At 45.1% G+C, this 27,943-nt stretch overlaps 1 protein-coding gene and 1 non-coding gene across 2 annotated transcripts; one reads left to right on the top strand and one right to left on the bottom strand.

Annotated features, from left to right (window-relative positions):
* The first annotated feature begins 758 nt into the window (after positions 1-758).
* On the top strand, positions 759-27,943 carry LOC142431439 (ATP-dependent RNA helicase DDX19B). The gene is made up of 12 exons (XM_075536372.1): positions 759-961; positions 10,183-10,231; positions 11,642-11,695; positions 12,599-12,734; positions 15,287-15,379; positions 16,973-17,075; positions 17,636-17,750; positions 23,653-23,830; positions 24,237-24,474; positions 26,022-26,184; positions 26,593-26,784; positions 27,073-27,943. Exons 1-12 carry the CDS (start codon positions 788-790, stop codon positions 27,132-27,134), a joined length of 1,557 nt encoding a protein of 518 aa, XP_075392487.1. The 5' UTR covers positions 759-787; the 3' UTR covers positions 27,135-27,943.
* Positions 10,575-10,695, bottom strand: LOC142432943 (small nucleolar RNA SNORA61). The gene has a single exon (XR_012781021.1). It is a non-coding gene; the product is annotated as a small nucleolar RNA SNORA61 (small nucleolar RNA).

Genomic DNA, 27,943 nt, shown 5'->3' with positions numbered 1-27,943 from the left:
TTTGGGGTCTTCCCATAGGTCTCCAAAGGTTGCCCTATTTCTTTCCAACCTCCTCTCGCGGGGCCTATGCCGTGCGAGGGACAACCCTCCTGTCCCTAAGCTAGCTACCTAACAAGCCCACTACGCACCTGGGCTCCTTAGGATTCTTACACAGGCACAGTCAATTCCAAATGCATGCCCGCATCGTTAAGCTGCTTGCCAAAGTGGCTCCTTTTCATCAACCTCTAAACCCATTGCTCCTGGCTATCTTTCCCTCCCACCCCCACCCCCACCCGCACCCTCGCCCCTGACTGTGGCTGGATTTCCCGTGCTCTTGTCTCTGACGCTCTTGGGAAGTTTCTCCCTGCACCCTCCTGAGTGTGCTTCAGCGCTAACTTCCTATGAATGGTGTTGCCACAGTGCGGTGCATGTTTTTCTTTTTAAGTCATTGGGAAAACGCGATCCTCCACACCGGTTGTCAGCGCGTGGGCCTTTTAAATGACCAGCCTAGCCGCGGAAGAGCCATCTGCTGGCTTTTGGTGATTCGCTGTAAGGCTGGTTCTGATTTGTTGCCCCGGTGAGATCATCTGGGCCACTGTGCGGGCCGGGAGTGCGGTTCTGCTGTTTAGTTTACGGGCGTTGCCGCACTGTAAGGGGACCGCCTGAGGCCGCCCTTCAGGACGTGGGTGCAGAGTGGCCCTCCCAGAGTCGGACAGGGATCGGAACGAGGGTTTGGGCCGGCCGGCCGGCAGCGCGCGCCCTTAAACGTCACTGCGGCGCGCCGCTTCCGGTCCCAGCACGTTAGCCAATGACTTCCCCCGCCAAGGGGTCGGACCCCGGCTCGCCGCCACCCTCGGGACCCCAGGCGCGCGGCTCGGCGGCCGGCGAGCCGCCCCTCTCTAGCGCCCCCCTCACACCCGCGACCATGGCCACAGACTCGTGGGCCCTGGCCGTGGACGAGCAGGAAGCAGCCGCAGAGTCGGTGAGTTGCCGTCCGCTCTGCCGGGGGGCTGCGGGACGGCCCTCACTGGGGTTTGAAAGACTGCCGATTGACAGGCCAGGTGCGAGTGGGGTACTGATGGAGCCTGGCCCCCAGCTGCCTTTGTTTACCCACCTCCCCCCGCTGTTCTATAAGCACAAGTGAGTGGTTCCATGGAAAGACAGCCTCTTCCTGGAGTAAGGGTTGATCTCAGAATGTAGTCACCACCCGGAACTGTTAGCATCTTTTTAGGTTGCAGTCTAACAGATTCTACCTGCTTGGCTCCAGGAACTTGTCTTCCTGGTCCATGGATTGGTGGCCCCATTCCCCTTGCTTATTGATGATGCACTGACTCAGTAGTTTGGCAGCCAGGACGCCATCTCCCCATCCACTTAATGTTGTTATCTTTTCTGTATCAGGCACACATTAAGCACAATACACTTGCACTTTTTTCTTCATCCTACTTATTTCTGTTACCTGAACACACTAAGTTCCCATAGTGCCTTAAAAATCCCAGAAAACGTGTATACTTTATTAGATGAATTTAAATGATTGCAAGTGAATTTTAGGTACTTCTTGAGAACAAACTACAGGAATTTTCTACCAAAGAACAGTATTTCTAGCAAGCAACATGATAAAGATTTAGAACATCCATGAGACAAACTTAGGCAGGTGACAAAGAGTTTAAAACAATACACAATGGCCAGACAAGTGTTAAGAAATACTGTGTACCTATCCCAGCTGTATTGGGTCTGTGTCTTCACAGTTCCACCTAAAATAGTAGCATCCAGCAGTCACTTTTTTAGCATCAAAAGGTTCAAATCCTAACTTTGTCTTCAATCCCCACCATCAGTTTAAAAATGATCCATTATTAATTTCTTTGAAGGAGTATGTTCCAGAAGTTTTGTTTTTGTATAAGTAAACCTTTACAGAATTATTTTCTATAGAAGGCCATAGCTACAGATTCCACACCTGTTGATTGATTATTTTGATGTCTTTTAAATCCTTATTGTGAAGATAGGCTGATCATTACTAATTCTTTCAGACAACTGATCATTACCTTTGTGAAGTACATGAGAGGAAAGTGGAATGTGGGTAATGGGTTAAAAACTTCTTTAGATCAATCACAGCATGTAAATTTGGTTTGGCTCCCATTGTGCTTGGAGCCCACTTCTGTTCACACTTATTTCCATGAGTTCATTGACATCAAGGACCTTGCCTTATTTTTGTAGCTCGCCAAAAACTATTTGCAAATAGCTTAGAGCAGCGGTCCTCAAACTTTTTAAACAGGGGGGCCAGTTCACTGTCCCTCAGACCCATTGCAGGGCCGGACTATAGTTAAAAAAAAAACTATGAACAAATTCCTATGCACACTGCACATAACTTATTTTGAAGTAAAAAACCAAACGGGGCAAAGACACCTGGCGGGCTGGATAAATGTCTTCGGCGGGCCGCGTGTGGCCTGCAGGCCGTAGTTTGAGGACGTCTGGCTTAGAGTATAATAGTCTTAACCAATTTCAGTTTTACCCATCACCAGTCCTTAACCACTCCCCCCACCCCCACACACACCCATTCAAACTGATGAGAAATAACATGCCAGTTTGGCTACTTCTTGAATGTTCTGATTTTGGTATTTATTAAAGGAACCCAGGATGCTGTCGGGTGAGGTTGGTTCAAATCCACAAGCTGCTCTGCGGGAGAATGACGAGCCCTGTCAACCATTGGGTTTCTATGACAGTGTAGGTTGCTGTGAATAGGATTGACTCAATGGCAGTGGTTTGGGTTGGGTTTTAGTATTTATTGGTTTTGGTCCATCTGCTGAATTTCCACGCTCACCCATTCTCCATATTTTCATTACATGGCATTGTTATTTTAGCTAGATCAGTGTTCTGAGTTTATATTATACTGTCTATGAATACTTACACATTCCTGCAAAATTTTTTATATTCCTTGGACTTTACGTGGTTAAGCTGCATGGCACGTGTTGTTATTGCCAGTTTAATTCCAGACTCTGCCACCTGCCTGAACTGACCTAAGAATGTTCAGATAGAAACATTATATCAGGTTTTTAAGCCTGATTCAGTCAGAACTAGTTGCCCCTTACATTTGGAGCCAAGCTGCTGGTTTCTGGGAGGTGGGGAGGATGGGGGCAGATCTCCCTTCCCTTATTCTGGGGATTTCTTCAGCCTTTGTGTTGGATCTGCTCCTGCTGTATCCTTTCTCTTTTTTGCCTTATTCTTTTGTTCTGGGGAAGCCATTCTTCAGCTTTGTAGACGTTGAGTCATTATCTAGGATGTTGCATATCTAAAAACATTATTTTGCCTTGTCATTATGTAATAGTTTTGTTTCATAGTTTGGGCGTTTTTTCCCTGCCAACTTTAAAGGCATTGTCTATTGTCTTTAAAACAAGTTACCTTTGTTTTAAATTTTAACAGTATGATTGATACACATTATACAGTTTTATAGTTTAAACATAGTAAAGAGTTGTGTAACTGTCACCACAGTCGATCTGAGAACGTTTTCTCCTGTCTTGTACTCAATAGCTCCCCATTCCCCACCTCCTCTGCCGTAACCCTACTCAGACGTACTGCGTCCATGTGGATGCTGACACATAGTGACCCTGTAGAAGAGGGTTTCCCCGTGAATTTCTGCCTTTCTCCCATGGAGGTGCTTGTGGTTTTGAACTGCTGACCTTGTGAGTCACAGCCCAGTGAGTAACCACTACATCTCCAGGGCTCCTAAGAAACTATTAATCCACTGACTGTGTGTAGATTTATCTGTCCGGAATTTCATATAAAGAAAAAGATAACAACCCAACAACAGCAGCAAAATAAAAGAGTAATACTGCTATCAAAAGGAAGCAGAGAACTAGAACAAATTTAAAATGGGTGAAAGGGGAGTACAAATTATATATTAGGTGTTAGATTTTAACCGATCGCTGCAATAGCTGACTTCCTAGTGTGCGCTAACGAGCAGGACTATCCATAGCCCTGGTCACTGGTCAGGGGATTCACAAGAGACTTACTCCACACCGGGATTCTGCAAGTGGACTTTGGGCTCTCACTGTCATCCATGGCATTCTGCAAACTGGATGCTCAGAATTTAAGCTCTACTACTGTTCCCTCCTTCTGTCTTGGATTTTATTATTTGCAATCCTTGGATCATGCAGTCTGGTGTGCATCTTCCATGTAGACTTAGCAGACACCTCACTTAGGTGTTAAGACAAGTCTCTAAGACCGCAAACACTATTTTTTCCCCTGATAGCTAGACATCATCCGTTTTCTTTACCACACTTTGCTGTAGTACCCCTATCTTCATGAGGACAAGTTACTGAGGAGGGCCACGCCATAGATCTAATTACCGCATATACTCGTGTGTAAGCCAAGTTTTTCAGGACACTTTTTTAAAACATTTTTAATACAAGAACATTTATTGCGCAACTAAATGTTGAAATCCTTAAGATGAACTTGACTCTGCAACAACTGCCCTCTTGGGTTCAGGAGTCATTTCTTCACGGAATCCATGCCGGAATCCATAGTACGCAATTTCTAGGTGTTTCATTCGAACCCTCGATAATTTATAAATTATTATTTTGTCATGTCGTACACTGTCCAAAGTTTCCCTTCACCCACTTTTCTGTTGTCCATCCCCCAGGGAGGAGGTTATATGTAGATCCCTGTAATTGGTTCCCCCTTTCTACCCTACCTTCCCTCCAACTTCCCGGTATCACCACTTTCAGCACTGACCCTTTAGGATCATCTGTCCTGGATTCCCTGTGTTTCCAGTTCCTATCTGTACCAGTGTACATCCTCTGGTCTTAGCCAGATTTGTAAGGTAGAATTGGGATCATGATTGGGGAGGGGAGAAGCATTTAAGAACTAGAGGAAAGTTGTATGTTTCATTGTTGCTACTCTGCACCCTAACTGCCTCATCTCCTCCCTGCAGCCCTTCTGTAAGAGGGTGCCCAGTTGCCTACCGATGGGCTTTGGGTCCCCAATCTGCAGTTCCCCTCATTCACAATGATAAGATTTTATGGTTTTTGATGCCTGATAACATGATCCCTTGGACACCTTGTTGTCACACAGGCTGGTGTGCTTCTTCCATGTGGGCTTCGTTGCTTCTGAGCTAGATGGCTGTTTGTTTGCCTTCAAGCCTTTTATGACCCCAGATGGTATATCTTTTGATAGCCATGCACCATCAGCTTTCTTCATCGCATGTGCTTATGCACCTGTTTTGTCTTCAGCGATGGTGTCAGGAAGGTGAACATCATGGAATGCCAGTTTAATAGAACAAAGTGTTCTTGCATTAAGGGAGTACTTGAGTAGAGGCCCAATGTCCATCTTAATACTAAACCTATAAATATCTGCGCATAGATCTATTTCCCTGTCATCATATATAAATATATTTGCATATGTACTTGCCTGTATTTAGACCTCTATAAATGCCCTTTGCCTCCTAGTTCTTTCCTCTACTTATTTTTACTTTTCTCTTGTCCCACTATCATGCTGAGCCTTCATTTGGGTTTCAGTAATTTCTCTTAGTTACATTGCCCTTAATCAATCCCTACCAGGCCTCTCACACCCTCCTTGCCACTGATTTTGGATCACTTGTTATTCCCTTGTCTCTGGGTTTGTTAATAGCACTTCCTTTCCATGACCTCCACCTCTCCCATGTCCCAGGAAACTGTAGGTCCCTTTGTTTTTTCCTCCAGATTATTTATCCAGCCTATCTTATCTAGGTAGACCTGCAAAGATAATATGCACAAAAACAAGACAGGGCAAAACAAAGCAAAACAACAACAACAAAAAAAGAAAAGCCTGCAAATAGTTGAAGGTCTGTTTCTTGTCCTTTAGCAGTGTTTTCCAGTGGAGTCTGATGGAGTGCCACGCCCTGGCCCCAAAGTGTATTTTTGGTACTCTCTTGGGAGTTCCTTGCTCTGCTCCCTTTGCTGTTCTGTTGCACTATCTTAGTGTTTGCCTCATTGTGGTGGGGTCACCTGGGGCATAATTCCCACACTGTGCCTCCAGTGTTTTTTCCTGTAGGGCTATGGCTCAGTGAGGGATGTCATGTCTTGTAGTGGGGCTGGCCATATGGGCCAGGATGTGCTCCACTCTCTCTTCCTCCTCCTTCATTTGCTCCCATGTGCTCTAATCAAACAGGTCACTCTCCCTGAGCTGTAGCTTCAGTGCTCTCCTTTGAAGTAATTCTTCATGGAGGAGGGGCAACTGTCCATGTAGTTGGGATTGGGGCCAGCCCCTCAGACCTCTACTGGTTCCCTGCTTCTTGTGGGACATATGCTAATTTTTAGAAAATACTATAATGTACCTGATGGCATAGAATTTTAGCTACTGTTTAGAAAAGGAAATGTATAGGACAGCTTTTAGATGAAAATACATGTATTGTTGACTTGTACAGAATAGAAAGTTACTTAGTTGGATTTTATTTACACAAAAAATGAGGTCTGAGAAAAAAAGAGGACCTGATGTAAAGGGCTTAAGTGGAGAGCAAATGCTTTGAAAATGATTAGGGGAAAGAATGTACGGATGTGCTTTATACAATTGATGTATGTATATGCATGGATGGTGATAAGAGTTGTATGAGCCCCTAATAATGTAAAAAAAAATTTTTTAAATAAAAACAAGAAGCGGGGAAAGCCAATCACCATGCAAGGAGGTAAAAAAATGAGGTCTGGTGATATGGCAAAATTTTCAATAACACTCATTCACAAAAGAAGAACTATGTCTGCTGGACTAAGGTGTAATTTTTTGTAAAAGCAGAGTATGAAAATGGCAAATATATAGTAAGTAGTCTTGGGTCGCCATTTATTGGACACCCTCAAAGCAAGAGATTTGAACCAAAGTCCTGTGACTTCCAGATCCATTAGCCGTGGGACAGTAATGATCTGTTTCTCAAATTAGAGCACTGCAGCCATAAGTCCAAGGGAATAGGTCAGTTCTTTTAATCTGCTACAGCTATGTTTAAGGTATTAAGTCAGTTCACCTAGTGGAGTTTCCAAATCGGATTCTTGTGTTGTGGTTTATGAAGGATGTTGTGCACCTCTGGAGGACATGTGGCATGGGTCACCTGGGCTGGGTAGAAACTAGGTCAAAGTGCCCAATTGGGAACATATTACCAGCCGTATTCTCCCACTGTGGAGTTGGGGTAGGGGGAGGGTCTTTATATGTAATGTTAAGCATTTTTCCTCATGGCGTTATGCTACTTAACCACAACAGATGTGAAATCGTTTTCCCTCGCCCCCTTGAGTTTCCATTACGGCTCCCTGAGCACCCTTGTAGAAGTCTTTGGTGATTTGGGGTGACTGTAGAACAATGTTGAACCGCAGGAACTGATTAGTCTTCTCCCTCTTCTCCTCACCTGAGAAAGTGACCCCAGCTGAGGCAACCCTCCTCTGTGGAAGTGGGTTTTTTAATGTACAAATAGGAGGTGGTACATGGATTTTGACCACTAGGCACACCTCTCATTGCTTAGGAGGCCAGATTAGAAGATGACATGCCTTAGAACACATTCTTGCCTTTGTCTTGTTGATCCTTCGAGTGCTGGTTCCATACAATAGCCCCCCTTTTGTGATGGACTAGCTTCACTCAGCCTTGTCGTTTCCAGGTCTGTCCACGTTGTGAGGTGTTTCATAAAAACCAGTGGCCATGTTTGTCAGAGTAGAACTGCTCTGTAGGATTTTCAGTGATCTTTCAGAAATGGAGTGCCCGGCCTTCCAATTCACCTGTCATTGGTGTATTCAAATGGAAAATCTTGTGAGCAGCCAGGTGCATGGATCATTGGCACTACCCAAGGGACACCATACTGCCTTTCGCTCTCTGTCTGTATTGTTGAGCTCTCTGGCACCATTCCAATTCCCGATGTAGTCCGTCTTTCTGTGTTGCTCCCTCCTCCCTTGTGAAGCTGGAGAATCTTATGTTCAGTGTCCAGAAATTCACATAGTGATGAGTCTTTTCATTCATATCCATGCTGGTCACTGAGTGGTCCTTGAAACCTGGAAAACTTTTGTCCTTAAATCATAGTAAATTGTCTTGAAAAGTATCATTGTTGATGTATCCCCCACCCCACCTCCTTTTTTTTCTCCAGTGTTTTCTTTCCAGAATTCATTAGTTGGTAGATAAATCTTTTAGATTGATTCATCTGGTTCATGGGACAGTGGAATTTGAAGATGTTAGAATTTTCCACAAACTTTTGAAGCCCAGGCGTGTACTTTTATGAGCGCCCCCACAATTAAGATAGCGAACACTTTACCCCCTCCAAAGTTTTCCTTGAATTCCTTTGTAGTCATTCTCTTCTCACCCATCTCTCTCTCTAAGCAACTACTGATTTGTTTCCTGTGAATATAGTTCTATCTTTTCCAAAATGTGAGATAAATAGGATCTTATAATATGTAAACTTTGAGGGAAACTGGCTTCTTTTACCTCTCATAATGCATATTTTCTCGTTTTTGACCATTATGAATAAGGTTTAAATGAACAGATTTTTGTATAGATGCAGGTTTGGATTTCTCTTGGGTAGATGCCCAAGAGTAGTATTTGCTGGATTATGTAGTAAAAATTCATATGGGTGTTAAAACATATTTTCAAAAATGACCAAATTATATTCCAAAGTAAGTGTGATATTTTACATAGAAGTTTATGGTTGTATGACTTATTAGGAGCCCTTGTGGCATTAGTGGGTTATCCTGTGGCTACTAACCGCAAGGTCAGTAGATCAAAACCACCAGTCAAGGGAGAAATGTAAGGCTTTCTAATCCAGTAAAATTTACAGTTTTAGAAACTCATGAGGGCAGTTCTCTGTCCTGTAGGGTCGCCATGAGACAGAACCTACTAGATGATGGTGAGTTTGGTAGTTTTTTGGTATATGTAGGCTTTTTTGTTATTAATGTTGAGAAAAATTTTATGTGCTTCTTTGCTGTCCTTATAACTTCTTTGAAGTAGTTTTTCAAATCTTTTACCCATTTTTAACTTGGGGGTTCTTTATTCTAGTAGAAGTCCCTTATCTTTGCATATTTATTCTTACAGACTGAAACTTTTTTTTAAGTACCTTTTGATGAACAGCACATTAAAAAATTTGGTCAATTCTGATTTACTAACTTTTTAATAATGCTTTTGTGTGTGTGTGTATGTGTGTGTGTGTTAAGAAATTTAACTTACTCAAGGCTGCAAAAGTTTTCCTCCAGAAGTTTAATGTCTTATGTTTTACGTCTGTGTCTATCAAATTAACTTTATAACTCCGTGTTGGGTATTGACTTGGATTCATTTTTCCCCCTGTAGATATCTAAATATTTTACCACTACTTACTGAAAATAGTTAAATTGATCTTTTTTCTATTTTCAGTCTTTATCTGTTTTCTCTATTTTCTGGGAGTTTTTCCCAGTTACCTTCTGACTCCTTCACTAACTGGTTGTGTGACCTTGGACAATTTATTTAACCTTTCTATGCCTCAGTTTCCTCTGTAAAATGGGGGTACTAATAATAAGACCTACTCCATTGAATTCAGGACATGGCATGGTGTGTTAAACAGCTGCTGCTGCTACATATCATTACAGGTTTTTTTTGTTTTCAGAAATCTTTTAAATTGTCCATATTATGCAGAGTAATTTAATTGAACCTGGGTAAGGTTGACAAATCTAACCATGCCTAGGAAAACATAATAGATCAAACGAAAAATCAAACCCACTACCGTTGAATTTATTCCAACTCTGGTGGCCCTCTGTAGGCCTTCCAAGAGTACACGTGTTTTCTGAAGCAGACAGCCTCGTCTCTAACCCTGCCCATCCTCCTGCAGCCTGGCTGACTCCTCCTCACAGGTGCTGCTCAGGGCAGTCCTCCCAACCTCCCTGTATGTTTCCACAGCTCTGCAAAATCTCTATAAAATCCTTCTCGCTTGGCATATGAGAGATAGGCCAATTAAATGGTTTCCTACTGTGAGGATTTGTAATCACATTAATAGACATTTATCTTGTGGGCTTGTAAATTAGGTACGGAAGCTCAGCTGCTGGGTAATAATTTTTTCTATTGGCTGAATGTATGGGAAATGTTTATTCTAACACAAACATTTAGCAGACCAATGGAGCTAATTATGAACACGTCTCGAAAGGGGCTCACTTGGATCCAGTGTCACAGGGAAGGCTGGGGAAGGCTCTATGGGTTGACAATGTCCTGAGTGATTTACCTGACACTCTTCTTCTCATATTTTCTATTTAGTTGAGCAACTTGCATCTTAAGGAAGAGAAAATCAAACCAGATGTCAATGGTGAGTAACTGAAAACTAGTTTTACGTTTTCTTTTAGTATTTGTTTTGGCATAACAATTGCCTGGGGAAAATTCTTACATGTGCCAGAAAGGCAAATGCTGGCGGTTGGTTTATTCAACCAGTTAAATTGTGGGACCAGAGTTTGATTGATCTAAAGGATGGGAGTGGCTAAGTGGTTTATAAATGACTCTGTTTATTACTAGCCATGGGAATATACTGCCAAAAATGATTGTTGTTTTAATGGTCTTCAGTTAGCGATGTGATGCACAAAGTATAAACAACCTAAGACTATGCTGAAGTCACAACTATAAAAAATATAATTTTTTTTTTTTTCTTCTTTTGACCCTGTCTGAAACTAGCCCAGGCTCCAAGAGCACTGAGGGGCAGGCTTCAATGTTTCTTTTCCTCCTCTTACGACCACCCAGACCAGTGTTTTGATCCGATGGGAAAGGGAACTGGAGGGTTAAAAAATATAATTTTATTGATAATAGCTAGTATTACAGAGGAGAGGGACGTAACATTTATACCACTATGAATTTGCTTACAATCTTTTTTCTATGCTTTTCATATATTTTTATATAACTATACACTTGTGTTACACTCTTCAAGATATGGTCCAAATATATACATATGTATTCATCAATTTACAGACAGACTTTCAATGACATTAAATTGTTTTTCTATATGATATGTGTGTTAGGCCAGGTTGACTACAGAAACAAATCCAGAGACACACACGTGTGTAAGAGAGAGCTTTATATCAAAGAACAATTGTGTACTGAGAGAACATCCCCAGTTCAGCCCAGATCAAGTGTGTAAGTCTGATATTAGTCCTAAATTCCTCTTCAGACCCACACAAGCACATGCAGCAGTAATGTCGAATGCAGGAAGATCACAAGCCAGTGGGTGGAAAGTCTTGGGCTCCAATGCTGGTGGAAGCATCTCAGCACGGGTTCCTCCAGCTCTCTGCGTGTGACTCCTCAAAAGGGAGGTGAAGCAGAGAGTGTAGTCCACCTCCAAGGAGAAAAAGAGGAAGTTCCCAGAATCCACCTGAGAAGGCCATGCTCACAAGGATTGACAGGCTCGCCTCCACCCCTGTACTTATTTATCAAGTTGACATGAAGTTATGTAACTGCCACAATATGCTTTCTTCTGTTTGGCCTCAGTGAAGGTCCTGATCATTCTGCATTAATCCTCTTTTTCTTTGTAGAAAGATTCGTGTTGTGAAGGAAATAAACATTTTGTGGAGTAGGGTGAGAGAACCTGGGCTAGGAATGAAATAAGCAACAGTATTTGCTACTCTTGTTGGCTTGGCAACAGGAAGGCCTTGTGTGTTGTAGAGCTGGAATTGGCTCAGCTGTTGGGTATGGTTTGTGGTTTTGAATGACGGCCACTTTGTATCCGATAAAGGTGCTGTCGTCAAGACCAGTGCTAATGCAGAGAAGACAGATGAAGAAGAAAAAGGTAACATGGACTGATTGCTCCGTGTGAGAGTCTAGATTCCAGAGAAGAGCTGGCTAAAACATTAGTCAATAGGTGAATTCTGTTGGTTTGCATTTTTGAGAAATTTCACAATGAAAAACCGACGAGTTTAAGCAGAAGCAGGAAATATTCTCTTGATTGCTTACCTTGTACAGGACAAGAAATGTTAAAGCTGCTTGCCTGTAGTTTAATAAAACAATACTTAATGATATGCACCCAGACTCAAAGTAAGGACAAGATGTATACGGCTTACATGGTATCAAGATACAAACTTTGTTCATTCTTATTTTTTGCTTGTTACCATGTGTTCAGCGGTTTTAGTTTATATGGAGTGTCAGCTGGGACGGAAGTACTGGCCTAGACAGGAGCTTTCCATAAGCTGAGAGCAGGAGCACTTGAAGGACTAGTCCACTGCCATTGAGTTGCTCACCGCATCGCAGCTCTGTCCTTGGAATAGTCTCTGGAAAAAGTTGAGGCCCAACAGTGATGTGTGGGTATCCCAAGCTCTGCGTTTGTGACCCGCACTGCCTTAGTGGGAGGAGCACATCCAGGCAGGAGAGTGGGCGTGGCTGCACCGACTCCCAGTGCCCTCCATCCCGCCAACAGTGCCTGTGGAAAGTACTGGCTTGCTTGTATGTCCTGCTGTGTATATTCTCAGCAACACAGAAAATACCATCTTAAAAAAGTATTGAGTAGAAGAGCCATCTCTTCAGTTGAGAAATACCTCAAACCATTGCATTATATTTATTAATCAAATGTGTGGGGTACCTGGAATTAGACCCAGTCCAAATATACATTATTACTTAAAATTATCGTAGCAATTGAATTCCGGAGAGCTCATTGCGGACCTCATGGACTGACAGCTCTGCACTTGTTTTCTGACAGAGGACAGGGCCGCCCAGTCCTTACTCAACAAGCTGATCAGAAGTAACCTGGTCGATAACACTAACCAGGTAGAAGTCTTGCAGAGGGACCCAAATTCACCCCTCTACTCTGTGAAGTCTTTTGAAGAGCTCCGACTGTGAGTACTTTTGTATGTAAGCAGAGATCCAAATAAGCCTCTTAGGAAGAAACCCTGTGGAGCAGATTAGGCGCAAGCATCTCTGCTTCTGTAAAGACTTACAGCCTGGGAAACCCTCCAGGGGGCAGTTCTCTGTCCTATAGATTCGCTGTGAGTTTAAATGGACTCAGTGGTAGTGGGTGAACACTTTATATATATACCGTATCTACCCGAGTATAAGCCAACCCGAATGTCAGCCAAGGCACCTAGTTTTACCACAAAAACTTGATTAAAAATATGCTGGAACTTGAGACACAGTGGGGGATATGCGACTGAGCTGACCTCACCACACTGAGGCAAACACTGGGGGTGTGCAATGGAGCAGCTGGGGAAGCAGAGCAAAGAGATCCCAAGGGAGTATAAAGGATGGACTTTGGGGCCAGGACGTGGCACCCCACAAGACTCATCCGGAAAACACTCCTAAAGGCCAACAAACAGACCTTGAACTAACAATTTTTTTCTTTTTTGCTATCTTTTTTTTTTTTTTTTTACCTTGTAAATTTTGTATGTTAGTGGCTTTTTTGCCTATCAGCATGTCGGTATTGTTGCTGTTGAAGCCATGTTCTTACGTGCCACTTTGGGCGCTGTCAAAGCCATCTGCATTTGTATGCACATATTACTATATGAGCAGGTCCACCTAGACAAGATAGGCTGGACAAACAATGAGAGAAGAAAATAATGGGACCGACGGTCCCGGAGGGACATGAGAGCGTGGGAGGTAGGGGAAGGGAGGAGGTGTTGGTCAACACAGGGACAAGGGAACTAGTGGTTCAAAACCAGTGGAGGGAGGGGGTGGGAGGACTGGTAAGGAGTGACCAAGGGCAAGGTAACTGAGAGGAATTACTGAAACCAGAATGAAGGCTGAACATGGTAGTGGGACAGGAGGAAAGCGTAAGGAAATAGAGGAAAGGAGTAGGAGGCAAAGGGCATACAGAGAAGCCTAAATACAGACATGTACATATGTAAACATATTTATGAATATGGGGGAAATAGACCTATGTGCATATATTTATAGGTTCAGTAGTCGGGTAGCAGGTGGACATTGGGTCTCCTCACGCACACTTCCTCAATACAATAGGACCTTGCCCAGCTAAACGGTCATTCCATGATACCTACCTTCCCGACATGATCACTCAAGATAGACGTGTGTATAAGCAAACGTGGTGAAGAAAGCTGATGGTGCCCGGCTATCAAAAAAATATAGCATCTGGGGTCTTAAAGGCTTGAAGGCAAACAAGCGGACATCTAGCTCGGAAGCAACAAAGCCCACAGAGAAGAAGCACACAGCCTAAGCAAATACAAGGTGTTGAACGGACCAGGTAGCAGACACCAAGGAACAAAAACAATCAGTGTGTGATCACCCTCCTCACATAAACGCTGAAGATGAATGTGTGCATAAGCAACTGTGGTGAAGAAGGCTGATGGTGCCCGGCTATTGAGAGATATAACGTCCGGGGACTTAAAGGCTTGAAAGCAAACAAGCGGCCATCTAGCCCAGAAGCAACAAAGCCCACATGGAAGCAGCACACCAACATGGGTGATCGTGAAGGACAGAGGAGACCAGGTCTCAAGCAACAAAGGCAGTGGGGGGCGGGAAGCACAACACCGTGAATGGGGGGAGTGCATAATGGGGACCCAATGCCCATCTGTAGACAGCTGGACATCCCTTGCAGAGGGGTAGTGGGGAGGAGATGAGTCACTCAAAACCTTCCTCTAGTGCTTGAACGCTTCCTCCCCTCCCAATTATCATGATCCCAATTCTGCCTTGTGGACCTGGTTAGACCAGAGGATGTACAGCGGTGCAGTAGGGATCTGGAAACACAGGGAATCTAGGACGGACGAACCCCTGAGGACCAGCGGTGAGAGTGGCGACACCAGGAGGGAAGGGGGTGTAGAAAGGGAAAACCGATCTTGGAGATCTATGTGTAACCTCCTCTCTGGGAGATGGGCCATGGGAAGGTGGGTGAGGGGAGACGCCGAGCAGTGTAAGATAAGATAAAATAATTAGAATTATTAAGGGTGCAGGGGGAAAGGGGGAACAGGGAGGGAGGAGAGGAAAAAAAGGAAACCGAGCTGATTCCAGGAACCCAAGCGGAAGGCGAATTTTGAGAATGACGAGGGGAACGAATGTATAAGGGTGCTTTACTCAACTGATGTATGGATGGATTGTGATGAGTTGTATGAACCCCAATAAAAAGATTTATTAAATTAAAATATATATATATGCTGGAAAACACGGCTCATGCGTGAGTGTATACAGTACTTTCTCCACACAGCAGACCTTTTTAGCTGCAACAAGCTTAAGGAAAGGCTCTGTTAGCTTTGTGTTCCTCATTAAGTAGAGGTTCCATGGACCCTGCAAAGCACACTGCTAAGTTCAGCATGTCCGTAACTCAGTTACTCTCTTCAACTCTGTAACAGCAGTGAAGGGGAGGAAGCCCCCCCCTCCCCCCCCGACATTGTCCTTCTCTCAGCAGCGACGAGACGATGACTTTCATCTTCCACTTTTCTAGGAAACCACAGCTTCTCCAAGGGGTCTATGCCATGGGCTTCAACCGCCCGTCCAAAATACAAGAGAATGCCTTGCCGTTGATGCTCGCTGAACCGTATGTACTGGGCACCGCTCTCTTCCAGCTGTGAGCTTCAGCATTTTAAAATCAGTAACACATGCTTCTGAAAAACTAGAAAGTAAATCCCCTATGATCTCCCTCCCCCTCTACACTACGAACATTGTAGCCAGCTTGCCAGGTTTTTCCTACTTAAATGGATATAATTTTAAATGAAATCATATGTGTTGTTTCGTAGGATTAGTTTCTTTTATGTAATGATCATCTTTCTGTGTAGATAAGTACACGTTTTTTATCGTATACTTTGAATGACAACCTTGATTTCATTATATGAATATTTAAAGTGTGTTTGTTGGTCATGGTGGACAAAAAATTCAAGCCTGTGTCAGGAGATACAGATATTTTGAGTAATAAGGTTCTTCTGAAGCATGAGAGACTCTTTGTAGAAGTCCATGTTCACGTTATATATGGTTATATTAACATGGCATAGAATCCTAAGTGCTAAATCACTTCATTATTCATCTGAAAATAGATATGTCAGGATTGTATTTTCTCATTGTTTTCTTTGTTCTGAATTAAAAACTGACTTTTTAAAAGATGGGTTGCATTTCTCTTTACGTTGTTACCTTTGAGCATACATAAAGGTATCAGGTTCTCATCGATCATTTGAATTAGTGGATCTCAGTGCTTTCATAGACCCTTAGACACGAGTGTATACGGTGTATTGTGTGATAACCAGGCTTAGTGCTATAGGGAAAATAGAGGAGTTGCAATTTTTACCCATGAAGTTTTATTACACAAAATTTCAAGTATAACATTGCAAGAACTTGGTAGTGAACCCACATATTTATCCCATACAGTTCTACCTCCAGTATTTTCCATTATGCTTATTCATTTATCTGTCTGTCAATACATCTTGGATTTCATTGTTTTAAAGTAGGCTGCAGATAGCTAATTATAGTGTTAAATCAAATGGCTGGGGTGGGAGTTGAATAAGTCATGATCTGAGCAGGAGTCTGGAAGAGTGGAGGGGTTAGTCATGGACTTGCTTGGGGATAGTTGTTCTCAACTTTCCTCATGCCACGACCCTTTCATACAGTTCCTCATGTGGTGGGGACCCCCCAACCATCACATTATTTTCGTTGCTACTTCATCACTGTCATTTTGCTACTGTTAAGAATCAGGGGACCCCTGTGAAAGGGTTGTTTGACCCCCTAAAGGGGGGTTGTCATGACCCACAGGTTGAGAACCACTGCTCTAAACAGAAGGCAGACCAATGCAGAACACTCTGGCCATGTGTCGAGCCCCTGGCAGAGTGAGAGAGCAAGGAAGAGAGCCGCATCAGGTTGGGCCTTGACGGCCACTGAGAGAACTTTACCTTTTACTCCTGAGTGAAATTGGGAGTGAGTGGCCGATTTGCAGCAGAGGAGTGGCACGAGCTGGTGGCACAGGTCCAAAAGATCCCTGTGGCTGCTGTGACGGACGACCCACCCTCAAGTCTCTCAGCAGATGTAAAACTGCTTCAGAATCCAAAGTGCCCCGCGATAAGGGAATTCTGAATACATTCTTCTTTTGGTTAAACTTTATTCTTTATTTTTATTAAGCTCAGAAAAAGTTTCCTTCCTTCTGCAGCCCCCAGAACCTGATTGCCCAGTCTCAGTCGGGCACTGGGAAAACAGCTGCCTTTGCATTGGCCATGCTCAGCCAAGTAGAACCGGCGAACAGATACCCACAGGTAAGGACTCAATGAATTTGGGTTTTCTAGTAACCTGTAGCTGGAAGGGGAATACCATTTGATGGGTGATTTCAGCTATGCATTGCGTTTGGGAAGACAGCTATGCTAATGGTTATACCATCGAAGCAGCACTGTGTCACTGTCGACGTAAACAGAGCTCTTCAAGTCAAGCGCCAGCAAGATGGTTGAATTTCCAGTAATAAAAGCAGTCCCACCCCCCCCTTGTATGCATAGCCAGTTTGCGGTACTGCTTGCTGGGCCTGATTTCTTCACTTGCAGGAATGTCTCCACAATTCTCAGCCACTAGAGGGTTCTGAGAACTGTCTAAATAGGTGAAAAAGCAGTTAATCTCTAAATGGAGTTTTAGACCCTTGTTCATATATGGGTATTTGTACTCAGGTGGCCGATAGCTGTTTTCTAGTGTCTCTTTCTGAGCCAGAGTTAAGAGCCACGAACCTAACAATCTCCACTTGTGACCGTGCGCCCTAATCGACACAGCCTTGCCTCTGCCTCGGCAGTGCGCTCTTGTCCTGACTCCCACCCTGCACTTTCCCCATCAGTGCCTGTGCCTCTCCCCAACATATGAGCTGGCCCTTCAGACAGGAAAAGTAATGGAGCAGATGGGCAGGTTTTACCCCGAACTGAAGCTGGCTTATGCTGTTCGAGGCAACAAATGTGAGTATAAGTTTATATTCTTTATCATGAACCTCAAGTTACTTTTTATTTTGAAGGATTTAGATCCCTTCACAGTTGAAATAGTTCAGTGGACACATGCATTCTTTACTTAGATTTAAAAATGTACTGTTTTGCCATATTTATTTTATTTGGTAGATGAGGAGACTTTAAAAATTTGGGGGGACAGGGGGGAGAATGAAACTGAAGGATAATGGCATTTTCCAGGCACTTTGTGAGATGTGGCTCCTCATAGCTATAGATGTTGTTGCTCTTGTTGAACCATTTGAAAGTAAATGGTAAGTAGACCTAGAGGCTTGTTGGCTGTCCCTTCATAATATGGACATCACCCACCACACCCACAATGCCATTTTCCAATCAAAACATAAGCCTATTCCCTAATATCTAACATCCGTTTTCATTGTCCTCCCGTCATCCCAAAGATGTTTCGTATCTGCTATAGTTTATTGTGCCAGCCTGGCCGATAAACACATGCAGGATTAACTGAAGGGCAGAGGGATAAATGGCTCGGTGAGCCTCACCTTGGTTGTTCTGTGCCTCAGTTTAAAGGGGTACACTACCTGTGGGATGCCTAGCCTGTGGACTGTGTCGCTGTAAGTTGAGGTCCCTTTAAGCCCACACGATTGGAATGTTCATCTCTGGAGCTGGGGGCTGGCAGTTGATGACAGTTGGGGACCTGCCTTGCTGTTTGCTGCCTGGGTATATATAGCCCAGCTCTCTCTACAGAATGGGACTGGCACCTGGCAGCTCTCAAAACTTGAAGGACTGCTAGTGTCTCACTGCTTTATAATTTAACTGTTAATTTATTGTATTATCTATCTGTATATTATTTAACGGTTTATTTCTTGAATTATATATCTATCTTTATAAATATTATTTATATATAATTACTAGCAATCTGGTTTGTCTCTCTAGAGAACCCTGTCCAATACAGTATCTTTGGGCTCTTTTGCGTTATATTTGGTCATTGTATATCCAAATTTCTTTTGCTCTGGGCGCTCTCCCACCTTCTTTTCCCATGATCATGTTCACTTTTGGTGCAGAGAGGCTGGTTGCTTATAAAATGTTCTATGTCCCATCAGTTCCATGATAAACTGCTTTTTCATGTTACTGGGAGAACCCAGAGTGTTCGTGGTTCTTAACTCTGGAGGGTAACTCTTGTCCTCTGCCTTTATTCATCTTGCCTCCGTTCCTTGGTAAGATTAAATCTGGAAGTCAGATGGAATCTTCCAGATCTTTAAAGCAAAATTATGCTTTGTTACTCTTAGAAATCCGCTCTGCATGCAATGTCTTGATGTAAATGTGAAGGCCATTCTAATGAGAAAAAGTGAGATCTGCTGAAAAGTGATCACGGACACTTACCATTTTGCCGTTTAGGCATCAGGTAGAAGGGCAGAGAATTCTGAAAAGATGGGTTTGGGAGTGATTAGGGACAAAGTAATTGATTTAACTGAAGTAAAAACAGTAAATGTGTTAACTTGTCATTGATTAATCGTTCACATTTGGAAACATTTTTCTGATTGGCTAGAGCGAGATTGTGTCTAATAAAGGTTGTAAGTCTTATGGTGTGATATGTGAAGTCAGTCAGAACCTCCTGATGGACAGCAATGAGCCAGGTGCTAGTGCCTGCTACTTGCCGGGATCTTTTCGGTTCTGGAGTGCGTGGGGCTGAGAATGTGCTGTGGTTGGTCACGCCTGCTGGGGTGGGGGTTGGGGGTGGCATTTCCAACACAGGCAAATTGTGTTTCTTCAGCAGAGAAGAGAGAGGCGGCTGGTCATCCGTGGCATGCCCTTGCTGACAGATGATCGTGAATAGGGAGGGATCTTTGAGATAGCAGGTGCCAGTCTAGTTTGAGGGAGCAGAGTGCAGTGGGAAAAAATAACTGGAAGATGTGCTCATGAGGAGCTGAACATCCTGGTCTCTGAAGAGTGCCATTGAGAAGGAGACGAAGGGTGTCGGATGTTTCAGATAACAGTGAAGACAACAGACAAGGTTTTTCATTGTTTTGTGTTTTAATCATTTTATTAGGGGCTCTTACAGCTCTTATAACAACCTATAAATTAATTATATCAGTCACATTTGTGCATTTGTTGCCATCATCATTTTCAAAACATTTTCTTTCTACTTGAGCCCTTGGTATCAGCTCCTAATTTATTTCCCTCCCTCCTCTACCCTCCTACCCTCATGACCCCTTGATAAATGAAAAATTATTTTCATATCTTACATTGGCCGCTGTCACCCTTCACCCACGTTTCTGTTTGTCCCCCTCAGGGTTTGGTGGTGGTGGTGGTGGTGGTGGTGGTGGTGGTGGTGGTGGTGGTGGTGGTGGTGGTGTGTGTGTGTGTGTGTGTGTGTGTGTGTGTGTGAGATACCTTGATCATTGCTATCGGTTCCCCCTTTCTCCTCCTCCTCTGCCCACCTTCCCCCTACCCTCATGGTATCGTTGCTCCCATTATCGTTCCTGAGGGGTTATCCATCCTGGATTGTGTGTATTGAGAGCTCTTATCTGTACCAGTGTACACATTTTGGTCTAGGTGGATTTGTAAGATAGAACTGGGGTCTGTCTTACAAATAGTAAGTGTGGGGAGGAGGCTTTAGAACTAGAAGACTGATGTGTTTTGTTGGTGTTGTACAGCACCCTGGCTGGCTCATCCCTTTCTGTGAGGGGATGTCCCATTGATGGGCACCTTGCTCACATCAATCTGATTGTTTTGGGTCTTCTGATACCTGATCCTGTCAACACCTTGTGATCACACAGGCTGGTGTGCTTCTTCCATGGGGACTTCGTTGCTTCTCCGTCCACATGTATTTCTTGTTTCATTTTTTTTTAAACTGAAATACTCTTTAAATTGGTTAGAAAGGATATCAGATGATAAATGGCTTTTGTTTTGCTCATATCTTTTTCTTCACATGGCTCTTGTATACAAGTAACTCTAACCCCACCAAATGACTGGATGAGCCTATGGAGATAAGGGCTTTTACACTCGAGGGGATTGGTCAGTTTTCCTTGCCGCTTCTCTGGCTGGAAGGATGCGCCATCTTGCGGGAAAGAAAGAGAGAGATCCTGGGAATGGGAGGAAGAGCCACCAGGACAGCACAGCCAGGATCTGTGTGAAGTGGCGGAGGCACCAGAGGCTCAGGCTGGGAGACCAGGGAGCAGAACACAGAAGCGCACTGAGTGTGAAGCTGTGAGGCAGGGCAGCAGGCTGGCTTTCTGGCCCAGAGAGGCCAAGGGACCACATGGCTGAGAAACTGAGCACTGGGAGAGACATGGCTCCAGCAGAGGAGAAGGGTCGCTGTAGACAAGTCATTATGTCCTTGCTGGTTACAAATCTTGGCTGTGGCCCCTTAAGTCCCCTAATAAACGCCCATGTTGCTGTTGCTCGACGTCCTTGAGTTGGTTCTGACCCATAATGACCCCCGTCCTGGGCCCTCCTCACAGTTGCTGTGTTTGAGCCCACTGTTGCAGCCACTGTGTCGATCCATCTTGTCCTGAGGGCCTTCCGCATTTTCGCTGCCCCTCTGCTTTACCAAGCATGAGGTCTTTCTCCGGGGACTGGTCTCTCCTGACAGCATGTTCAAAGTACTTGAGACAAAGTCTTGCTATCTTTGCCTCTAAGGACCATTCTGGTTTTACTTCTTCCAGAACAGATTTGTTTATTCTTTTGACAATCCATGGGATATTTAATATTCTTCTCCAGGACCACAATGGAAAATGCATGGATTCTTCTTCAGGCTTCCTTATTCAGTGTCCAACTTTGGCATGTAGATGAGGCATCTGAAAATACCATGCTTTGGGTCAGGTGTACCTTAGTCGTCCACATTTGGAAGGGGTCGTGTGCAGCAGATTGGCCCATCGTAATGTGTCATTAGCTCTCCTGAGTGCTGCTTCCATGAGCATTGATTGTGGATCCACGCAAGACGAAATCCTTGACGCCGTCAGTATCTTCTCCATTCCTCTCACGATGTTATCTGTCAGTTCGGTAGTGAGGATTTTGGTTTTCTTTACAATGAGATGTAATCCGTTCTGACAGCTGCAGTCCTTGATCTTCATCAGCAAGTGCTTCCACTCCTCCTCGCTTTCAGCCAGCGAGCTTGTATCTTCGGCGTGCCCAGTTTGTTATAAGCTTTCGCCCAGTTATGATGCTGAATTCTTCCTCATATAATCCAGCGTCTCTGGTTATTTGTTCAGCATTCAGATTGAGCAAGTACGGTAAGAGGACGCAACCCTGGCGCACACTTTTTCTGATTTTAAGTCATGAAGTATTTCCTTGTTCTGTTCACAAAATAGCCTCTTGATCCAAGTACATGTTTCACGGGAGCATATTAAGGGCTCTGGAATTCCCATTCTCATCAAGGTTATGATACAGTCGAATGTCTTGGCATAGTCAATAGAACCCAAGTAAACATCTTTCTAGTATTCTGTTTTCAGCCAAGATCCACCTGACATCAGCAGTGGTCTCCTGTGTTCCATGTCTTCTTCTGAATCCTGTCCAAGCCTCTGGCAGCTCCCTGACAGTGCATCGCTAAGACAGTTGTTAGATGGACTTTAGCAACACTTTCCTCGCATGTGATCTCAGTGATGCTGTTCCACAGTTTGAGCATTCTTTGGGGTCACCTTTGTATGGAGAGAGTACAAATAGGGATCTCTTCCAGTCTGTTGACCGAGTAAGTGCTTCCAGTCCTTCCTCAGCTTGTTGAAACTTTTCAGTTGGGAGTCTGTTAACGTCTGGAACCTTGTTTTGGGTTATGCGCTCAGTGCAGCTTGGACATCCTCCTTCAGTACCATTAGTTCTTGCTCTTTCGCTACCTCTTGAAGTGATGAAATGTCCGCTAGTTCTTTCTGGGTACACTGACTCTATTCTTTCCACTTTCTTTTGTTCCTTCCTGATGCATCGTTCAATACTTGGCCCTTAGGATTTTTCATTATTGCAACACGACACTTGAGGGTTTTCTAATTTTGATAATTGAAATTTTCTTGAGTTCTTTCATTTTAAGATATACTGAGTATCTTCCTCTTTAAAAAGTTTTTTAACATAAATCACTTTGTTGGAGCTCTCACAGCTCTTATAACAATCAATAACATCAGTTGTGTCAAGCACATTTGTACATGTATTGCCGTCATCATTTTCAAAACATTTTCTTTCCACTTCAGCCCTTGGTATATGCTCCTGTTTTTTCCCTCCCTCCATCCCCCACCTTCCCACCCTTGTGAATCCTTGATAAATTGCAAATTATTATTGTTTTCATATCTCCTGCCACCCACGTTTCTGTTGTTTGTTCTACTTGGTGGGGGGCGGGGTTATACTTTCTCTTTTTTTAGATTTCTAGGTCTTTGCACATTTCATTATAATATTTTACTTTGTCATCTCATTATAATAAGCTACTTTGAAATTTTCTGTTCAGCTCTTTCACTTCTTTATTTCTTCTATTTGGCTACTCTGATTAAAAGTAAACCTGCTCACTCTGGGTGACCCTGCTGGTATTTGAAATACCAGTGACGTAGCTTTCAGCATCACAGGACACACAAGACACCACAGTACAACCACCTAACAGACAAGTGGTGCGTCAGTTCCCTTCGCTGGGGGTATTGTCTGGAAGTTGTGTGCAGCCATTGCAGTGAATCATGGAACCCATTAAGGAAGATGGAGATTGGAGGCATGCCTGGCCTCTGTCAGAAGAAATCAGACGAGGCCTCCTTCCTTTGTTTAGGCAGTATCTTCTGAGGATTTCCTTTTTATGTCTATTGAATACTATACTCAGATCCTCATGTTTAGTGATGTGAAGGTCAAAGCTGTTCCAGTAAAACAACCTTTAGAAATTCTCAAAGGGGAGAGCTGGCTTTCCCATGGACACAGCACCGAAAACATCTTGTCTCCACAGTGGAAAGAGGTCAAAAGATCAGTGAGCAGATTGTCATCGGCACCCCTGGAACCGTGCTGGACTGGTGCGCCAAGCTCAAGTTCATCGACCCCAAGAAGATCAAGGTGTTTGTTCTGGATGAGGCTGATGTCATGATAGCCACTCAGGGCCACCAAGATCAGAGCATCCGCATCCAGAGGTAGGAGTGGCTGCACAGGAGGAGGGCGCCGGCACCCTTGACTTCAGACTCCTCCTCTTGCTTCTGTCCAGTGATTTACTTGCTTGATACGTGCCCTGTCTTTGGCCATTTCCATGTCAGCACTGACCATCCTCCTGAGCCCGGGTGGAGGCCGAATCTAAAGGGAATGTACCACTCCCCTCCTTTCCCCCGCCTGGCACCTCCTGTCGGGTGCACGGGGCACCCTCCCCTTCACGCAGCCTTCCAGCCCGGGGAGGGAGAGCGTTCGTGTGTGTGTGTGTGTGTGTGTGTGTGTGTGTGTGTGTGTGTGTGTGTGTGTGTGAGAGAGAGAGAGAGAGAGAGAGAGAGAGAGAGAGAGAGAGAGAGAAGTGCAGGGTCTTGCCAATACCTGGGCCTTGCCTTGTAGGATGCTGCCCAGGAACTGCCAGATGCTGCTCTTCTCGGCCACTTTTGAAGACTCCGTGTGGAACTTTGCCCAGAAAGTGGTGCCCGAGCCCAACATCATCAAACTGAAGCGCGAGGAGGAGACCCTGGACACCATCAAGCAGTACTACGTCCTGTGCAACAACCGGGACGAGAAGTTCCAGGCCTTGTGCAACCTCTACGGGGCCATCACCATCGCCCAGGCCATGATCTTCTGCCACGTGAGTAGCAGCCAGTGCGGCATCGGCTCTGTTTCCCTACCAGAAACCCACCTTCGCATGGAGGGTGGACTAAAGGGGAGTGGGGCTACTCACCTGCACCAGCATAGAACATGTTCTCAGTACAGGGCTTCAAGACTTCATCTGCTTAGACCCTGTCCTGAGAATATGCCTTTCTTTCCCAGAGATCTGGACTCAGAGCTGCATTTCACTCGTGGTTGCCATGAGACAGACTCAAACATGCCTCCACACTCCATCCTCATTACTATTCTGACACCAACTCCCCCCCCGCCCCCGCCCCCCCCCCGCTCTACATCTGTGCTGGGTCTGATCAGTCATTTCACTGGCCACCCAGAGCTCACAGGCCGTACTCACAGTTGCAGGGCTTTATTAGGGAAACCAATAGGTTACGGCACATCAGGGTTAGAACATAGGAAAGGGTACAGAAAAGTGGGTGAAGGGAGACGTCGGACAGTATAAGTTATGACAAAATAATAATTTATAAATTATCAAGGGTTCATGAGGGAGGGGAAATCAGTGAAGGGGAAAAAAATGAGAAGCTGATACCAAGGACTCGAGTAGAAAGCAAATGTTTTGAGAATGATGATGCCAACAGATGTACAAATGTGCTTGACACAATGGATATATGTATGGATTGTGATAAGAGTTGTACGAGACCTCAATAAAATTATTATTTTTTAATCCACATAGAAAAATCAGTAGGCTTCTTTTAAACTAACAAAGAGCTTTACCCTTTAAAAAAATTTTTATCACTTTATTGGGGCCTCATACAACTCATCACAGTCCATACGCACCTCAGTTGTATGAAGCACATTTATACATTCATTACCCTCATCATTCTCAAAACATTTGCGGCTAGAATTCTTTTTAAATCTTTTTATCACTTTATTGGTGGCTCTTTTACAGCTCTTACAAAATCCATACATCAATTACATTTTGTACATACATTGCCATTGTCATTTTCAAAGCATTTTCTTTCTATTTGAGCCCTTGGTATTAGCTCCGCTTTTTCCCCTCCCCCCCCTTCCACCCTCGTGAGCCCTGGATAAATGATAAATTATTGCTATTTTTGTATCATACACTGTCTGCTGTCTCCCTTCACCCACTTTTCTGTTGTTCGTACCCTTGGGGTGGGGGGCGGGTTGTGAACATTACTGTCAGTTCCCCCTTTCCCCTGACCTTCCCTCTATCCTCACAGTATCGCTACTCCCATTAATGTTCCTGAGGGGTTTATCTGCCCTGGATTCTGGGTGTCCACAGCTCTTCACTGGTGTACATGCTCCAGGCTAGCAGGATTTGTACGGTGGGAGTGGTATATAGCTATAATTCTATTTGAGAAACTTTTCAGTGTGACCTGCTGACTTAGTCTCCAAGACCACGGTAGTAGTAGTAGTATGGCAACAGGCCACATTGGTTGGTGTCGCCGTTTTTCCATAGGTGATGGTGGTGCTGGTTAGGTGCCATTAGATTGGCTTTAAGACCGACCAACCCCTGTTGCAATAAAACAAAAATAATTCCTTTCACTTCAGACGCGCAAGACAGCCAGCTGGCTGGCCGCAGAACTCTCCAAGGAAGGCCACCAGGTGGCTCTGCTGAGTGGCGAGATGGTGGTGGAGCAGAGAGCTGCCGTGATCGAGCGCTTCCGAGGGGGCAAGGAGAAGGTTCTGGTGACCACCAACGTGTGCGCGCGGGGTGAGCAGAACGGGGCCTGCTCGGCCAGCCTCGGGTCTCCGCGCCCTTTAAGAGAAGGCCCTGTTGGTGGTTCCGGGAGACTGGGTGCCAGTCTGGTCCGGTCCGTGGTGGTGCCGTGGTCCAGAGAGACTGCGTGCGTTCCCTCGGCAGGCAGGAACTTTCGGACCCTCCATCCAGGTACCCGCAGAGCTCCCTTACTGAGGTCCTCACTGGGCTAGCACCTGCCGAGTCCCGTTCTGTTCTTCTGGGTTGTGTTACATGCCAGGGCTGTGTGGGGCCCTGCCCCTGAGCCCCTCTGACTCTTCCCTCCCAGAGTCGGTGGGTCTTTAGTTCACTAGACTTTGGGGGACGGTGGTTTTTGCCTCCGGCGCCCGTTCCGACTCTCCCTCCAACTCCTCCCTCATGCAGGCATCGATGTGGAACAAGTGTCCGTCGTCATCAACTTCGACCTTCCAGTGGACAAGGATGGGAACCCGGACAACGAGACGTACCTGCACCGGATTGGGCGCACTGGCCGCTTTGGCAAGAGGGGCCTGGCCGTGAACATGGTGGACAGCAAGCACAGCATGAACATCCTCAACAGGATCCAGGAGCATTTCAGTGAGTCCCTGCAGGGGTCTCTCCTGGGGTGGGTGTGGTGGAGGGTCCTGTGACCCCGGGAGAGGGGCCATCGCCCCTGACCCTGTTCTCCTCTCTCCACCACCACACCTGGAGAGTCCAGGGCTCAGAGCCTCGCCGGAGCAGGGGCTCTGAGGGTTGCTGTGGGCTGCCCAGAGCCCCATGGCCCCTTTCGGGCCTGCCCTCCTGGGGGGAGGGAGTCCAAGAGCAGTCTGTCTGTCCCAAGTCCACTGCAGCGCCAGCTGACTCCTCTTTGGCTCTTTTCCCCAGATAAGAAGATAGAAAGATTGGACACGGACGACTTAGACGAGATTGAGAAAATCGCCAACTGAGAAGCAGCCCCTGGGCGCGGTGCTCACCCTCGGGCCCCCGCAGGGAGAAGTAGGCGCTTTTTGGCCCAGGCCCCCGCCCCCAGGGACGAAGGCGCGAATCGAGAAAATACCTACCTCATTTTGAATTACGTTCGGACTTAACCAAAAAAATAGTGCAAATGATGGGGAAGGTAGAAAATAATTGTTTACATAATTTTTCAAGATTAGGCATGAATACATAGAAATTCACCTTTTGAGATTCCGTCTTTTTTTTTTTTCCTTCTCCATTGCAAATCTAGCAGCTGTGGCTAATCACTGGTCCTAGAAACCCCCAGTGGGCACACGTGGCTCTTTCTGGTTGCGCGTGTACAGAACAAGCTGCAGCCCCGTGGCAGTGACAGCATAGGGGTGCGGAGGAGGGGACAGGCAGCGAGAGGTCCCCGAGTAGCGCAGGAGCCTGAACGCTGTTGTTCTGGACTTTGGAGGAGACAGCGCCTCTGCAGGGTGCTCTGCCGGGTTCCTCTCCCGCCGCTCACAGCACCAAGAGCTTCCACAAGCTAGGACTTGTGGTGTGCTCATGTGTGTCTCCGCAGGTGAACTTCACACGTGGCACACATGCTTATTGACAGGTCCCGTGGAGAAATCATGTGGAACCTTGGTGGTGGTCCTAGCTCACCACGAAACCTGCTCTCAGCTCCCACCGTGGTCAGTCGCAGGTCCCGGGCTGTGGTCAGATCTCATTCAGAGCTGGGGGTGGGTTCAGATTCTTGGCATATTGATTCTAAACCGTGTTCACAGTGCTTGGATTACAAATAAGTGCGACTAAGGGA

This window comes from Tenrec ecaudatus, chromosome 18 (genome assembly GCF_050624435.1).
Source record: "Tenrec ecaudatus isolate mTenEca1 chromosome 18, mTenEca1.hap1, whole genome shotgun sequence".
NCBI lineage: Eukaryota > Metazoa > Chordata > Mammalia > Afrosoricida > Tenrecidae > Tenrec > Tenrec ecaudatus.
This window is presented reverse-complemented; position numbering and strand designations above follow the sequence as displayed.

Bases quoted from the DNA above. Each gene is read 5' to 3' on its own strand.
- LOC142431439 (XM_075536372.1), top strand. From the start codon at position 788: ATGACTTCCCCCGCCAAGGGGTCGGACCCCGGCTCGCCGCCACCCTCG. The intron at 962-10,182 runs GTGAGTTGCCGT...TTTTCTATTTAG, and splicing joins AGGAAGCAGCCGCAGAGTCG to TTGAGCAACTTGCATCTTAA. The intron at 17,751-23,652 runs GTGAGTATAAGT...TTGTCTCCACAG, and splicing joins TGCTGTTCGAGGCAACAAAT to TGGAAAGAGGTCAAAAGATC.